We start from the raw sequence: 16,761 nt of genomic DNA on the forward strand, positions 1-16,761 counted from the left end.
GCAGTGTGCCGAGATCACGCCACTGCACTCCAGAGCCTGGGTGACAGAGCGAGATCCTGTTTCAAAAAAACAAACAAAAACAAACAAACAAATAGGGCTTGTTTAATTTTAAGTTTTTCTATGCAATGTATTTTAACTTTCAGCCCTTACTACCAGTTATTCCTTTGTTTTTTAGACACAGGGTCTCATTCTGTAGCCTTGGCTGGAGTACAACGGCCTTATCATCATAGCTCACTGCAGCCTCAAACTCCTGGGCTTGAGATCCTCCTACTGCAGCTTCTTGAGTAGCTGGGACTACAGAATAGCTGTAGTCCCAGCGTGCGTCACCACATACAGCTATTTTTTTTTTCTATAGACACGGGTCTCCCTACATTCCCCAGATTGGTCTCGAATTCTTGGCCTCAAGCAATCCTCCCACCTCGGCCTCCCAAAGCACTGGGTTTACAGGCATGAGCCACCACACCCACCATTCTACCAGTTGTTTCTATTATAATCTAGCACAGATTGTCATCTAATGTAACACAAAGTAGTATACTTAATATATTTAACGTACTGAAAAAATTAGTATATCAACATTTCATCCTGTTTTATAAGAGCACCATGACTTTCAGGTATTCTACTTCCTGAATTGGTTTGAAAATGTATGTCCAAAATACAAAACCTTAAAAAAAAAAAAAAAAAAGTCCACTTCCTCTTCCACATGGCAACTTCCCAAATTTTAACTATTATTTATGAAAGGGATCTAGTCTAGCCAACTTTATTTCATAGATAAAGAAACTCAGATTCAGTGATTTAACTCCAATTAATACTCTCTTCTTCAGACAAAATGCCTCCAACAGTTCCTCAAATGGCATAAGTTCTAGATCCTGAAAACTATAGTCTTCTCTTTTCAAGACATACTCTAGGCTGGGCACAATGGCTTACACCACAGGGAGACCTCATCTTCACAAAACCCAAAAAAATTAGCTGGGTGTGGTGGCGTGTACCTGTAGTCCCAGCCACTCAGGAGGCTGCATTAGAAGAATCACTTGAGTATGGGAGGTAGAGGCTACAGTGAGCCGTGATCGCACTGCTGCACTCCACCCTAGGTAAAACAGTGTGAGACCCTGTCTTAAAAAAAAAAAAAAAAAAAAGACAAACTTCAGTTTCCTTACTGGTGGCCCCTCTTAGGATATACTCAAACAAAATTATTAGATGGGGTTTGATTAGAGTATAATGGAATGATGAACACTTCCTCAGCCATGCTGCAGTTAGACTGCCCTAAGACTGGCAAGTAGCCTAAGCCATGTCAGTTCAGATAGCATGCTATCAGTAAAGCTGTTGACATGCTACACTGTAGTAATCTAGCTCCACTCTCTGATTGATCCCCTGATCAAGTCATATTATTGCTTACCGAGTTTCTGACTCATATCTCTCATAATCCATTTGCTTACTACTTTAATCCTTCCCCTATATTTTTAAACTAAGATCTAGGAACGTGTTTCTGCTAAAACTAATCCTGTCTGGCAGCCTAGTTAATTAATTCCTAGAGTTTGAGCAACTAGCAGCTCTCTGTAACACCTATGTGACCTGATTACCCAGATCTTGCTAGGCAAACTTCTTCCTATCTTTAGGAAACTACCCATCCTCATTATTCCTCCAAGATACTTTCTGAAAGCACCCCAAATAAGGAAAATATCAAGATGGTACTGTGACAAATATTTTAAATACATAAGAAAAAATAAATGTAGGGAGACTTACATGGGTGTCACACCCCTGCCCCACCAAAGGAAAGGGTGGAGAACACATGTGTTGAACTAGGAGTGACCAATCTAAACTAAAAAGGTCAAGCAGGGGCAGGAAGTTGAGTTTCGCAATGAAAGCATTAGCAACCTGTGCTTTGGGTTTTGAGCTGAAAAGAAACTGTTCCCAGGGTACTCTATTTTCACATTTGCTATTTGTCTTGTCATTTTCCCAACTTTATAGGCTCCTGAGTATGAAGAAACTTTAAAATAATCTAGTCAAGAGGTCCCAAATGCAGGTCCAAGGGGGAAAGTTTTGAAAAAACTGGTTATCTTCCCCCTGAAATTTCATACTGTCCTTTGACACCCCTTCCTCCAAATCAGGACTGAGTAGGCCTAAACTCTCTAGGATACTGTGACATATAACTAAATTTGGGAAGCCATTTGAACCATATTTGAATATCTCCTATGACAGGGAACTTACTCCTTCCAAAATAGCATGTTGTATCACCGGAGTTTGAAAAAGGGAGGGCTGGCAGACCTTGGTGGCTCACGCCTGTAATCCCAGCACGTTGGAAGGCTGAGGCAGGCAGATCACCTGAGGTCGGGAGTTTGAGACCAATCTGACCAACATGGAGAAACCGCATCTCTACTAAAAATACAAAATTAGCCGGTCGTGGTGGTGCATGCCTATAATCCCAGCTACTCGGGAGGCTGAGGCAATAGAATCGCTTGAACCCAGCAGGCAGAGGTTGCGGTGAGCTGAGATCACGCAATTGCACTCCAGCCTGGGCGACAAGAGAGAAACTGTCTCGGAAAAAAAAAAAAAAAAAGGGAGGGCTTTTAGAGTCAGATGGGTTTGAATGTCAGAACTTTGCTGCTTGCAAAGAGTTCTGCAGCCCTCTCCTTGACCTCCAACTTGTTATCATGAAAATTTTCAAATATACACAAAGTAAATAACAGAATAAACACCCAGGTATCCATCATCGGCTTCAACAATTATCAATATATAGCCAATCTTGTTTCATCTATAAGCCCTCCAAACCCCAATACCTCACTTGATTTTACTACATTTTAAATTCTACAGTATACATCTCTAAATATAAGATTTAATTAATTAATTGCAATACCATTATTACACCAAAATATTAACAGTAATTCCTTTTAACTTCTTTGCATCTTAGTTTCCTCAACTGTAAAATAGGGATGGGTCATACTCTGGCCTCATAGGATTCTTGTGAGCTTTCTGTCTCAGTGATTAAAAAAAAAATGCAGAAGAGTCCTTTGGCTTTGGCAACATATTGGTAAAAAAATAATAATAAATAAAGAGTTCGGTTTGAATATGTACAACATAGATAAAAAGCATGTAAGTTCTTGGGTTCCGAATCCCAGTCTTGGAGCTTTGGACAGTAAATAACCCACCTACCCAGAAACCTCAACTTGCTTAAGATGATGACTACATTGCATCTGGAATGGTAATGTCAGCTTAGCTGGGATAATCTATTTCTCTCAGTAGGTAAATGACTTTTCAATAATGGGAAGTTCAGAATTTAAGATATAATTAAATTAATCAAGGTAATTTATAAACATCTGTATTAACTTCAAGACAATCTATTGTAGCTACAATGCATTCATTGCGGGGCTCTGCCTTCTACCAGTGCAAGGCTTGAGCCTAAGCGCAGCTCCCTACAAGACAAGGGGCTTCCTTTTCTTTGATAGCAAGACTAACTTTTCAGAGCCCCAATGTCTGTCTCCAGGTTCGAGGCAGTTGCCCTTCCCAAACAACTACAAACAGCTGACATCTTAAATCCAGACTACATCTCAAATCCTGACTCCAGGCACTAAACACAGAATTCATTTCTCTCATGAGAAACCTATAAAATAGAGACCCACAGCTGGGGAGTCATCTGCCTATTAGAAATTGACCCGAATATGAATCCAGCAGTGACCTGGGCCCTGCAGGATGGGAAGATTAGGGGGACCAGTGCCTTCCCCCCAACTGCCCCTTTTTTTTGAGATAGAGTCTTGCTCTGTCGCTCAGGCTGGAGTACAGTGGTACAATCATGGGTCACAGCAGTCTCAACCTCCTGGTCTCACACGATCCTCCCACCTCAGCCTCCCAAGTAGCTGGGACCACAGGAGTATGCCATCACGCCCAGCTAATTTTTTTGTAATTGTGTTAGAGACAGATTCTCATTATGTTGCCCAGGCTGGTCTCAAACTCCTGGGCTCAAGTGATTCTCCCACCGTAGTCTTCCAAAGTGCTGGGATTATAAACATGAGCCATCATGCTGTCTAAACCTTCTTAACACCGATTTCTCTTCCTTCCAGACATCCAAAATGTTTTTTTTTTTTAAGTCAACAATCTGGCCGGGCATGGTGGCTCACGCCTGTAATCCCAGCATACTGGGAGGCCAAGGTGGGCTGATCACCTGAGGTCGGGAGTTCGAGACCAGCCTGACCAACATGGAGAAACCCGGTTTCTACTAAAAATACAAAATCAGCCGGTGTAGTGGCACATGCCTGTAATCCCAGCTACTTAGGAAGCTGAGGCAGGAGAATTGCTTGAACCTGGGAGGTGGAGGTTGCAGTGAGCCGAGACTGCACCACTGCACTCCACCCTGGGCAACAAGAGCAAAACTCCATCTCAAAATAATAATAATAATAAATAAAGTCAACAATTCAACATAAACCGATCCAAATCATGCAAAATCCATCCCTCCCTTCCCCATCTAAATGCTAGTTAACTCCCAATGATAAAATAGTAGGTAAGTGCTGATCTAATTAGCTGAATATTAATTCACAGTAAAGTGAGAATGAGGCTTAAACATTCCCAGGATACACAGATATAAAAGCAAAACACAAATCTGCAATGGTAATATTTCATTCTTCACTTTTATCGATAAAAGTGTTTAAAGGGAGAGTCCTTTAAATTGCTCTTCTCTCTGGGGTTATTTATTCATTTATTGATTCATGGTTAAAAACAACAAAACAAAATGCGTGAGAATTTCTATAATGGGGCTAAAAACCAAAATTCCTTATTTGCATTAAAAAAAAAAGGAAGAAGAGAAAAAAGGGAGCACATGTAATGAGGAGATATGGACAGACAAATTTAAAATATCTTAAATGCCTCTCAGTGACAGCCAGTTCCTTCATTACAGGCTTTTTATTTACAATCCTAGAAAAATATTAATAGCAAGCAATTTTTCAATTGGCCTAATCACATTTCATCCTTTGCCACACAAGCAAAGAATCAAAGCACACTTGAGAGCAAAGAAAAACAAAATTCAAAGTGAAAAATATTTTTTTTTCTTAACAAATTATGGGCTGGGCGCGGTGGCTCACGCCTGTAATCTCAGCACTTTGGGAGGCTGAGACGGGTGGATCACGAGGTCAGGAGATCGAGACCATTCTTGCTAACACGGTGAAACCCCGTCTCTATTAAAAATACACAAAATTAGCCGGGTGTGGTGGCGGGTGCCTGTAGTCCCAGCCACTCGGGAGGCTGAGGCAGGAGAAGGGTGTGAACCCGGGAGGCGGAGCTTGCAGTGAGCCGAGATCACGCCACTGCACTCCAGCCTGGGCAACAGAGCGAGACTCCTTCTTAAAAACAAAAACAAAAAAACACAAATTATGTACACAAATATGAACTCTGTGTTATACTAAGTTTGAGAAGTTAGTAAGAAAAGACTATACCTGAGATATATGGCCCTGGGCTTTTGCAAGCTGAGTTGTTCGAATATTTAAAGACTGGCTTCTTGTTACAGTTGCCACAGAAAGGGATTTTCCATTCACCTTTCTTTCAAGATGACAATTTGCTGTCGATCTCTCTTCAAGAAGAACAGCATCCCAAGGATCCTTTGCTAGCAAACTTGAAACATTTTTCTCTTCCTCATGGTCTAATACCTCCACATTATCCACCTTAGGCTTACTTAGAGGATCCAAGTCTAACCAGTCAAATTTACTGATATCCTCAGACTTTGGAGATACCTGTAGATTGCTGACTTTTGAATCTGTTATCTCCAAATCAGTCCTTGCTTTCCCATTTTTTAAAAATTCTGATGTACTAGCTATTTTGTCAAATAGTTTTGCCATGTCAGTACTGACTACTGGACGATAGATAGGTAAGCTTCCTTGTGGATGAAAGGGTGTGGCAGGTGTCAAAGGATATGAGAAATATGGAGATTGTCCTGGAAGACTTAAATATATAGGTTCTGTAGATGGAAAAGTGGGCATTCTTGGATTGAAGCCATTTTGGAATGCAGCCTGTTTACTGTAAGTAGAAGGATAAATAGAAGGTAAAGCATAAGTGGAAGGCCCAGATAATCCAGGTGGCCACTGTCCTCTCTGAATAGTAGGTCTAAAATAGAGCTGTGCTGAAAAGGAAGGGCTCAGAATAGGAGTAACTGGTAATACAGGTGTTTTTTTAGTCTCGAAACTGTCATCCAGCAATAGTTTCTCAAGTTCAGCTTGGGTGAGCTTTTCTACATCAATATCTAACGCTCTTTTTTGGGAATCTGATTCAGGAAACACCATGAGATCATAATCCTGCTTGTTATAAACCTGTGCTTTTTTTCTGGTGCTGCTTGACAACTCAAAGCCTCTCTGATTGTCAGTCACTTGTCTATCCTTTTGCAGTTTTGCTAAAGCCTCTGCTTCCATCTGTAATGCTTCTTCTTTGTCCACATCTTTTGCTCTTGTTGGTTCCGGATGTGAAGATGGACATTCTTTAAATCCGCTGTTGCTAGATATCTGAGCCATGTCCACTAAAAAGACCAAACCTTCCTTCCTCTATTTTTTTCTTGTAGCTTCCAAAATAGCAAGGCCTATACATAAAAATAAACATAACACTCAATTAGATTTCCAAACATAAATATATTTTGTTTGCAACCTACCCCATATGACTTTGGACTTTAAGCCACTTAGAAAAATATACTACAAAATAAACAAAATAAAACAGTTAGATAAAATCTGGGTGAAGGAACACTTAACACCTTATACACTGTTGGGTTACAGAAGATGTTCAGATACACATTACTTTAACCCCATTTCCTGACACAACTGGAAAGCTGGCACAGTAAATGAACTTTAGACGCTTTCATTTTAGCAGTCAAAATGGCTGCCATTAACCAGTGGTACTTCTGGCAGAATTCTTAGCATGAAATGACTTAAGTGCTAGTCACATATTTTCAACAGTTCAGACAGGGTTTACCAATATGCAGAAATAGCAAATCAAAATGGTTTTTGATCTTTTGCTATTTGTTAAATTGCTCAAAAGCCAATTAGCAATAAAAACATCCAATACCTAGTCAATAAAACAGGAAACTATTATTTTATCAAAATACTATGTGCAAAACTGATTAAGGTTTAATAATCTTCCAGAAATATTAAAAATGTATAATGTAACATGGATTTGAATAAGACAAAGTGTTAAGGCTTATTAGAAGTTCTGAGGCAATATTTCACTCAAAGATTAAATTATAGCTGAATTGGCCATATAGTTTTAATTACATTTCTATTCTGATTATCTGCAGTTAAATCAATAGTTATAATACCAAAATTTCTCCTTTTCAAAATCCTTAAATATTTTTATTCTTCACGAAAAGATGAGAAGATAATTTTTAAACTTTGTCATAGATTAGCTTATAAAAATTTATACTCCTCTATTTAAGACAAACACTTAATTCAGACCAAGATTACCCTGTGAAGCAATACGACCAACTGAAAGGTTGCTTAGCTACTCTGTAACACCGAGCACATTTCCTGCTTCTAATCAATATGATAAAAGGGTTAAATATGGATTCTGGAGTCACATCACCTTAGTTTAAGAAGGTATATGACTGGCCGGGCGCGGTGGCTCACACCTGTAATCTCAGTACTTTGGGAGGCCGAGGTGGGCAGATCACAAGGTCAGGAGATCAAGACCATCCTGGCTAACACAGTGAAACCCAGTCTCTACTAAATATACAAAAAATTAGCCAGGCATGGTGGCGGGCACCTGTAGTCCCAGCTACTCAGGAGGCTGAGGCAGGAGAATGGCATGAACCCGGGAGGCAGAGCTTGCAGTGAGCCGAGATCACGTCACTGCATTCCAGCCTGGGCAACAGAGAGAGACTCCGTCTCAAAAAAAATAAAAAGAAGGTATATGACCTTGGGCAAATGAAAACTTTTCTGTATGTCTTAGTTTCCTAATTTTTTAAATAAAAAAGTATCAATCTAAATTAGTACACAAACTAAATGAAATAATACACATAAAAGTGCCTATCATTGGCCTTGGGCATAAGCATTAAATAAATGGTACGTATTATTAATCTAATCTGGTTTGTGATACATCCAGTTTAAATACCTAGAAAGCAAGAGAGCTCCTGTTTACATTCTATGGTCTTTCTTTCTAGCAAACACAATGCTTGTCTACCGTATATGCTCAATATATACGTGAGACAAGGAGGTAGGGAAAAACCCAAAATAAATTCAAATTAATATAATACAAATGAAAATCCTAAGTGTTGAGGTAATACTAAACAAAAAAAAAAAAATTTTAGTGAGGAGGTCATGAAGAAAGAGGAATTCAAAGAATGTCCTTGGAATGTCCTTAGAGTATTATTTTGCAATTCCTTCATACAACTATTTTCCCTTCTGTGGTAGACTACAAAGCATGGGCACAATGTATATTTAAAATATACACACTTTACTGTATGTAAACTTTATATCAAAAGAAAAAGCTGTAAATATTGAACTCTTGCTACATATGCACAAAGCACTTACAGGAAAGTACTAATGTCTACAATTTACTTTGTTGTTCTTGTCGTTTAGAGATGGGGGAGGTCTCATTATGTTACCCAGGCTGGTCTTGAACTCCTGGCCTCAAGCAAGCCTCCTGCCTCATGCTTCATTACAGGCATGATCCACTGTGCCTGGCTCTTACAATTTACTTTGAAATGCATTTTCTTAAAAGGTAAATTAATGGATAGCAGGATAGATGGATAAATATGTGATTAGACAGGTATAGAAAAATGTTAATAGTAGAATCTAGGTGATACAAATATGAGTATTCACTTTGAAATTCTTTTAACTTGGTTGCCAAGACTGAAAATTTTCAAAATAAAAGGCTGGGTAGTAGGGAATAGGAGGAGCACAAATTCCTCCCATTTCAACACATACTCCCACTACTTGGGATGTGATTTTCTTGTTCCTCTCATAAAGAGGAGGGATCTATTTCTTTACTCTCTTGAGCTGAGCGGGCCTTGTGACTTGGCTTTTACCAATGAAATGGAAGTGACACTGTGGGAATAGGAGTTCCAAATCTAGGTCCTAAAAGGCTTTACTACCTCAGTTCTTTGTCTCTTGAAATGCAGCCACTGCTATGTGAATGCTCACTGAGGATGAGAGGGGTCAGCTAACAGCCAGCACCAACCACCAAACATGTGAGTGAAGCCACCATCTTAGACCATCCATCCACACTCCAGATGACCACAACTCCATGAGTGACTGAAGGTGAGACCAGCAGAAGAAATCACCAAGCTGAGCTAAAGCCAAATTGATAACCCACAGAATCATTTTGGAATGATTCTGTTACATAGCAATAGATAACTGATAAACTTTTTCTTATTAGTTTTAGAAAACAAAGCGCAAGCCACTTTACTATTTAGCAACAAACTTCTGTTTTAACTTCCACCACCACCTTCCTTCACTTATCCTCAGGGAACAAACGGTTTTCTTTTCCTTTCTAAGGCGACTTCCTCCATGTGTATCCTTAACCTTAGATTTCTAAACATAAATGTATTTTCCCCTCCACTTCATCATCAATGATTACCCTCCACTTCATCATCGGTGATTACCTCCTTTGCATTGTTAACTTATTTACTTGCTTAGGGTCCTGTGCCATAAAAAAGCTTAAGTCTTCTCCATATTGAAGGGGGGGAAATCTTAACATTCCCGTTTAGATTCCAGCAGCTTCCATTTTAATTTTCTTTTTTCACTGTCAAACTTCTCCAATGAGGGACCTAGAAAATCTTTTCTTTACACATTCTGCCTTGGAAAAACTCTACTTGTCCTTCAGGGCCCAATTCAAATACTGTCTCCTCTCTTTAGCCTTCCCTAAGCAGCTCTTATGCAGAATTCATCTTTTTAGATCAACCAAAACATTTTTATCACAGCTTTCTCTTCTTCACTTCTGTAGACCTTTTGCTGTTTTTGCCTATCAACATCTTTGCTTCTGGTTGTAGAACCTACGGCTTCCATTTTGGAGACTGATCTCCCTTTATCCCACATAGTTAATTAAAATAGAACTGGCCATCTCTACCCTTGTCCCCCATTCCCATCCACTCCAGAGGATCCAAATCTGGCCCATCAGAGTTAACTCCTGGACTTCTGCTGAAACTATTTGGAAAGAAAGCTTTTCTTTGAGCTTACTAAACTCAGATGTAAGCCTGGCCCTGCTGTGGCCGTCTTTGTCACCACTTGAGGAGATAATGCCTAAGAATGAATCCAATCCAGAAGAAAGCAGAGCTAAGATAAAACGAAGAAAGACAGATTCTGGCTAATATTACACTGGCATCTGGATCCAACTAAGCCCAAAGCCAACCTTTCATTTATGTAAGCCAGTAAGTCTCCCTTTTTGCTTAAGCCAGTTTAAAATGAGTTTCTGCCATAACAAAAAATGTCCTGATTAACACAGAATCTGTGAACCTATGTGTCTACCCAACAGACTAAAATAAGCTTAAGTGCAAAGGCCTACTTGTTTATTTTTGGAGTTCCCCACAACATTTAAAAGTACCTTGCTTAATGAATAAGAAACTTAATTTACTGAACATGTGGGGTTTGTTTGTTTGTTTAGACAGAGTCTCATTCTGTCGCTCAGACTGGAGTGCAGTGGCACAGTCTCGGCTCACTGCAACCTCTGCCTTCTGGGTTCAAGCGATTCTCCTGCCTCAGCCTCCCAAGTAGCTGGGATTACAGGTGCTCGCCACCACACCCGGCTAATTTTTGTATTTTTAGTAGAGACCAAAAAGTTTAGTAGAGACTAATAGTGTTTTGCCATGTTGGCCAGGCTGGTCTTGAACTCCTGACCTCAAGTGATCCGCCTGCCTCGGCCTCCCAAAGTGCTGGGATTACAGGTGTGAACCACCTCACCTGGCTGAACATGTGTTTTAACAAGAGGGAGTGAGGGCTATTGGACAGTCTTAAAGAAGGCATTTCCAATGGCACAAGAGTATGGATATATGGTAGGAAAAATAAATCAAGTGTAATCACCTATTGTGGAACACCAAAGTATACTGCCTATTTTTCACAAAATTAGATGTATTAAAACAAAACAGCAGCCACGCACAGTGGCTCACACCTGTAATCCCAGCACTTTGGGAGGCTGAGGCAAGTGGATTACCTGAGGTCAGGAGTTCAAGACCAGCCTGGCCAACATGGTGAAACCCTGTCTCTACTAAAAATACAGAATTTAGCTGGGTGTGGTGGCATGCCAGGCCTGTAATCCCAGCTACTCAGGAGGCTGAGGCAGAAGAATCCCTTGAACCCTGGAGGCAGAGATGGCAGTGAGCCAAGGTCACCATTGCACTCCAGCCTGGGCAACAAGAGTGAAACTCTGTCTCAAAAAAACTAAAATAAAATAAAATAAAAAATAAAAAAAATAGCATTTTACAAAGAGAAAGGCTACGTAGATATAATTCATCTTCCACAAGCATAATGCCAATTTGTTATTTAAGTATTCTCCTTGTTGCCACATCTGGTAATGAACAATGTAACATTATTCTGAAAGAAGGATCTAGATTTTTTAAAATTAGTTTACAATAGTTTATTCATAGGAGAATACACTTGTTCTAAGTATTTCAAATGAATGTTAACTCTCATTTACTGATAAAGATATAAAATTAATCATCTGAAATATATTTTAATAGTGAGTATGGGTTTTTCTCACATCACCAATGTATTTGCTTGCTCTATTTCTAGTACCAACACCCAAAGTAGTATATGCTAAAGTAAATTCAACTGTAAGTAGTAAAAGTGAGCTGATTGCTACCAGCTAAGTTACCATATTTTAGTTTTCCAAGAGGTTATCATGCATGTATACTAAAATGGCAATAAAAGGACTTAACAGATTGTCCAAAAGTAACCCTGTGCTTCAGCTGTTTTTCTGGGGCTGCTGCATTGACATGCTCCATTAATTTTTTAAAATAAAACTTCATTTGATGACAAACATTTAGCAGGAAATAATTTCCTACATCCTAATTCAAAATGAAAACTTCAATGCTAATGTTCCCCTAATTCAAGCTGAGAAAGACAATATAACTAGTATTTGAATGAGGCCTGCACATCATCTGCCAAAATTTTCTCAACATAAAGTAACCCAGTGAAGATCACAAGGCTGTAGCTACTTTAAAATTCTTCAAAAGTGGGTAATTAAACTATTTAGTTAAACGTTTAGACACCATTTGCATATCCCAAAACAGAAGAATTAATTTAAAAGTTCTTGGCTTCTTCTGTGTTAGACAGTCATTTACAATTTAAATTTAAACCCCAGAAAACAGAAAAAAGCAAGTTGGTGCTGCTACCCATCTAAATGTTTTCCTGATCTTAAAATTTCAAGACAACTAAGAAAACTAAAAAAGAATTATTTGAGTTGAACAATACAGATATTTGTCCCCCCAAATGAATATAAACTTTAAAGGAAAATAAATTATGGTACTTCCATGGAACTGATTTTTTTTTTTTTTTTTTTTGGGGGGACAGAGTCTCACTCTGTCGCCCAGGCTGGAGTGCAATGGTGCAATCTCGGTTCACCACAACCTCTGCCTCCCGGATTCAGGGGATTCTCCTGCCTCAGCCTCCTGAGTAGCTAGGATTACAGGTGCCCACCACCATGCCTGGCTCATTTTTGTGTGTGTGTGTTTTTTTTTTTTTTTTTTTTTTTTAGTAGAGATGGGGTTTCACCATGTTGGCCAGGCTGGTCTCAAACCCCTGACCTCAGGTGATCCACCCGCCTCAGCTTCCCAAAGTGCTGGGATTACAGGTGTGAGCCACCGCACCTGGCCTATTTATTTATTTTGAAGACAGGGTCTAGCTCTGTTGCGCAGGCTGAAGTGCAGCGGCTTGATCATAGCTCACCATAACCTAGAACTCCTGGGCTCAAGCAATCCTTTTGCCTTAAACTCTTGAGCAGCTGGGACTACAGGCATGTATTACTACATCCAACTAATTTTTAAATTTTTTGTAGAGACAGGGTCTCACCGTGTTGCCCAGGCTGGTCTCAAACTCCTGGCTCAAAGCAATCCTCTCACCTGAGCCTCCCAAAGCACTGGGATTACTGGCAGAAACCATTGTACCTGGCCAACCTACAGCCTTTAAATGAGGTCTTATCCTTTATAACTTTTTAATTTTTAAAGTACATACTTTCTAATTACCTTAATATTCTAGATTTAGAAAACTTAACATTTTAGAGAGAAATGTGTTCACAATCAACCACATAGGATAAGTTACAAAAAGATTAAATTTTTAAAAATAGAGACAAGGTCTCACTCTATCACTGAAGCGGGAGGGCAGTGACATCATCATAGCTCGCTGTAATCTCAAACTCCTAGAGGCTCAAGGGATCCTCCTGCCTCAGCCTCCCGAGTAGCTGAGATTACCAGTATAACCAGGCCTGGCTAATGTTTTCATTTTTTGTAGAGACAGGGTCTGGCTATATTGCCCAGGCTGATCTCGAACTCCTAGCCCTACGTGATCTCACCTCAGCCTCCCAAATCACTGGGATTACAGTGTGAGCCATTGTCCTGGCTCTAAATCAGTGTAAAAAAATTCTATCATGAAAACAAAAGACAACATAGAATTGCTTTGTAACCTCAGCATAAAGGCCTCCTAATATGACTCAAAATCTAGAAGCCATATGTAAAAGATTCAAGCACATAAACATCTTTTAAAATAACTTTTGTTTGGCAAAAAAGCACCAATGAATGTATTCATTTCCTCAGTAAATATTTATTGGGTGTATACTATGCATCAAGCACTGCTGCAGGCAATGAAAAGCTAAAATAAAAATAACTGAACCAAGCCTGGGCAACGTGGTGAATCCTTAACTCTATGAAAACAATATATATATAAAAATCAGCAGGGCATGGTGGCACATGTTACTCGGGAGTCTGAGATGGGAAGACTGCTTGAGCCCAGGGGGTCAAGGCTGCAGTGAGCTAAGATCGTGCCACTGTATTCCACCCTGGGCCACAGAGCCAGACTCTCTGTCAAAAATAAACAAATAAAAACAATAGAACCATAAAAATGTCAGTGAAAAGCAATAAACCAAGAAAAAAATTTTGCTATTCCTATCACAAAGAGCTAATCTTTCTAATACATTAAAAAGAACTACTAGAAAACAAAACAACAACAACAACAAAACAAAACAAAACAAAAAAAAGGCTAGGCGCAGTGGCTCACACCTGTAATCCCAGCATTTTGGGAGACTGAGACAGGTGGATCACCTGAGGTCAGGAGTTCGAGACCAGCCTGACCGACATGGAGAAACCCCATCTGTACTAAAAATACAGAAATTAGCCAGATGTGGTGGCGCACACCTGTGATCCCAGCTACTCAGGAGGCTGAGGCAGGAGAATCACTTGAACCTGGGAGGCAGAGGTTGCAGTGAGCCAAGATTGTGCCACTGCATTCCAGCGGTTACCCTCATTTCAGACTACAGTCAAAAGTAGTGGGTTCCTATATTACTTATACTGTTTTGGACTTGCCTTCAAATCAAGGGTTCCCATGAACCCAACTCAGGTTTTATAATTTGCTAGAATGGTTCACAAAACTCAGGTGGAGTTTACTTATTACTGACTTATTATAAAGGATACAACTCAGGAACAGCCAAATGGAAGAGTTTACTTATTACTGACTTATTATAAAGGATACAGCTCAGGAACAGCCAAAGGGAAGAGATGCATAGGGCAAGGTATTAGAGGTGGCGGGACAGAACTTCCATACCCTTTCTGGACACTATCTCCCGGCACCTCTATGTGTTCACCAACCCAGAAGCTCTCCAAACCCTGTCATTTAAGGGTTTTAATGGAGGCTTCATTATATAGACATGGTTGATTAAGTCTCTGGCCATTGGTAACTGGTCTCTAGCACTTCTCCCCTCCCTAACCCTCTAATCATGTTTTGGTCTTTCAGGCAACCAACACCCATCCTGAAGTTATCTAAGAGCCCCCAGTCACCAATCATCTGATTTTTTTTTTTATTATAACACAGTTCACTCAATGGAATTCTATATAGCAATGCAAATGGATCCACTAGAGTTGTACAATACAACTTAGAAACAGGTTGAGCAAATGAAAGACAGAAAACACACACACACACACACACACACACACGTAAGGCGCTGGGTGTGGCATGCCTGTAGTCCCAGCTACTTGGGAAGCTGTGGTAGGAAGATCCCTTGAGCCCAGGAGTTCAACACCAACCTGGGCAACATGGTGAGATCCCATTTTTAAATATATATATATATATATATATATATATACACACACACACACACACACAAACACACACACACGATTTGATTCATATAAAGTTCAAAAACATGAAAAACTATTTTATTTAAGAATGCTTACATTATGGCAAAACTGTGAAGGAAATGATTATCAAAAGTTAGAATAGCCGGGCACAGTGGCTCACACCTGTAATCCCAGCACTTTGGGAGGCTGAGGCGGGTGGATCACTTGAGGTCAGGAGTTCGAGACCAGCCTGACCAACATGGAGAAACCCCATCTCTACTAAAAATATAAAAAATCAGCCAGGCGTGGTGGCACATGCTTGTAATCCCAGCTACTTGGGAGGCTGAGAAACAGAATCGCTTGAACCTGGGAAATGGAGGTTGCGGTTAGCCAAGACCGTGCCATTGTACTCCAGGCTGGGCAACAAGAGTGAAACTCTGTCTCAAAAAAAAAAAAAAAAAAAGTTAGAATAGTAGTTACTTACAAAGTTATAATCAGAAAGAAATATAGTGGGGACTTTGGGGTACTAGCAATGTTCTGCTTCCTAACCTAGTGACTGGTTACCCAAGTATTTATTTATAATTATTTGTTAAATAATCATATATGATTTATGCACTTTTCTGTGCATTACTTAACCATAAAGAATAATCTACTCTTGGCTGGGTGCAGTGACTCACAAAACACATTGGGAGGCTGAGACAAGAGGAGCCCAGGAGTTTGAGACCAGCCTAAGCAACATGGCAAAACCCCATCTCTACACAAATTTTAAAAATTAGCTAGGCATGGTGGCGCATGCCTGTAGTCCCAGCTACTCTGGAGGCTGACAGGTAGGAGCATCACTTGAGCCCAGCAAGTTGAGGCTGCAGTGAGTCAAGATCATTCACTGTACTTCAGCCTGGACGACAGAACAAGACCCTGTCTCAAAAAAAAAAAAAAAAAAGTTCGACTTGGAAAGTTTATCTTTTAGTGATAACATTAAAAAATACAAACAAAAGCTATACTGTCCCCCTTTCATTTGCCAATCTAGAGGCTAAATTAAGGAGACTGCTGTCACTCATTAAGAGACATGGGGAAAGGATAAGACTATAACAAACTTTATAAAATAGAGTTTCTCAAATGTTCATCATCTGTGAATTAATGAGCACTGCACATAACATGATCAACTTATGTAAAACATTCACTGCATTTTTATTTATTTATTTATGTATTTTTGAGACAGGTTCTCACTCTGTCGCCAGGCCGAAGTGAAGCAGCATGATCACAGTTCACTGCAGCCTCGACCTCCCAGGCTCAGGTAATCCTCCCACCTCAGTCTCCAGAGTAGCTGGAACTACAGGTATGCATCACTATAGCTGGCTAAGTTTTGTATTTTTTGTAGAGATGAGGTTTTGCCATGCATGTTGCCCAGGCTGGTCTCAAACTCCTAAGTTCAAGCAATCCTCCTGCCTTGGCTTCCCAAAGTGCTGGGATTACAGACATGAGTCACCACGCTCTGCCTCACTGCATTTTAAAATACAAGTAAAACATTAAAAAATGAATGTGGTAGT

General features: G+C 39.9%; 1 protein-coding gene across 7 annotated transcripts in view; it reads right to left on the minus strand.

Moving 5' to 3' along the window:
• PIK3C2A (phosphatidylinositol-4-phosphate 3-kinase catalytic subunit type 2 alpha) overlaps nt 1–16,761 on the minus strand; it is a 120,777-nt gene that overhangs the window by 79,257 nt on the left and 24,759 nt on the right. For all 7 annotated transcript variants that reach the window (XR_010147498.1, XR_010147496.1, XR_010147497.1 and 4 more), the window contains one exon: nt 5,418–6,547. Coding sequence is in view for 4 of the 7 variants with exons in the window: in XM_009460000.4 (XP_009458275.2) it covers nt 5,418–6,482 (1,065 nt within the window). In the remaining 3 variants the exon portion in view is untranslated. The remainder of the gene's footprint in view (nt 1–5,417; nt 6,548–16,761) is intronic.

This window comes from Pan troglodytes, chromosome 9 (genome assembly GCF_028858775.2).
Source record: "Pan troglodytes isolate AG18354 chromosome 9, NHGRI_mPanTro3-v2.0_pri, whole genome shotgun sequence".
In the NCBI taxonomy this organism is placed as follows: Eukaryota; Metazoa; Chordata; class Mammalia; order Primates; family Hominidae; genus Pan; species Pan troglodytes.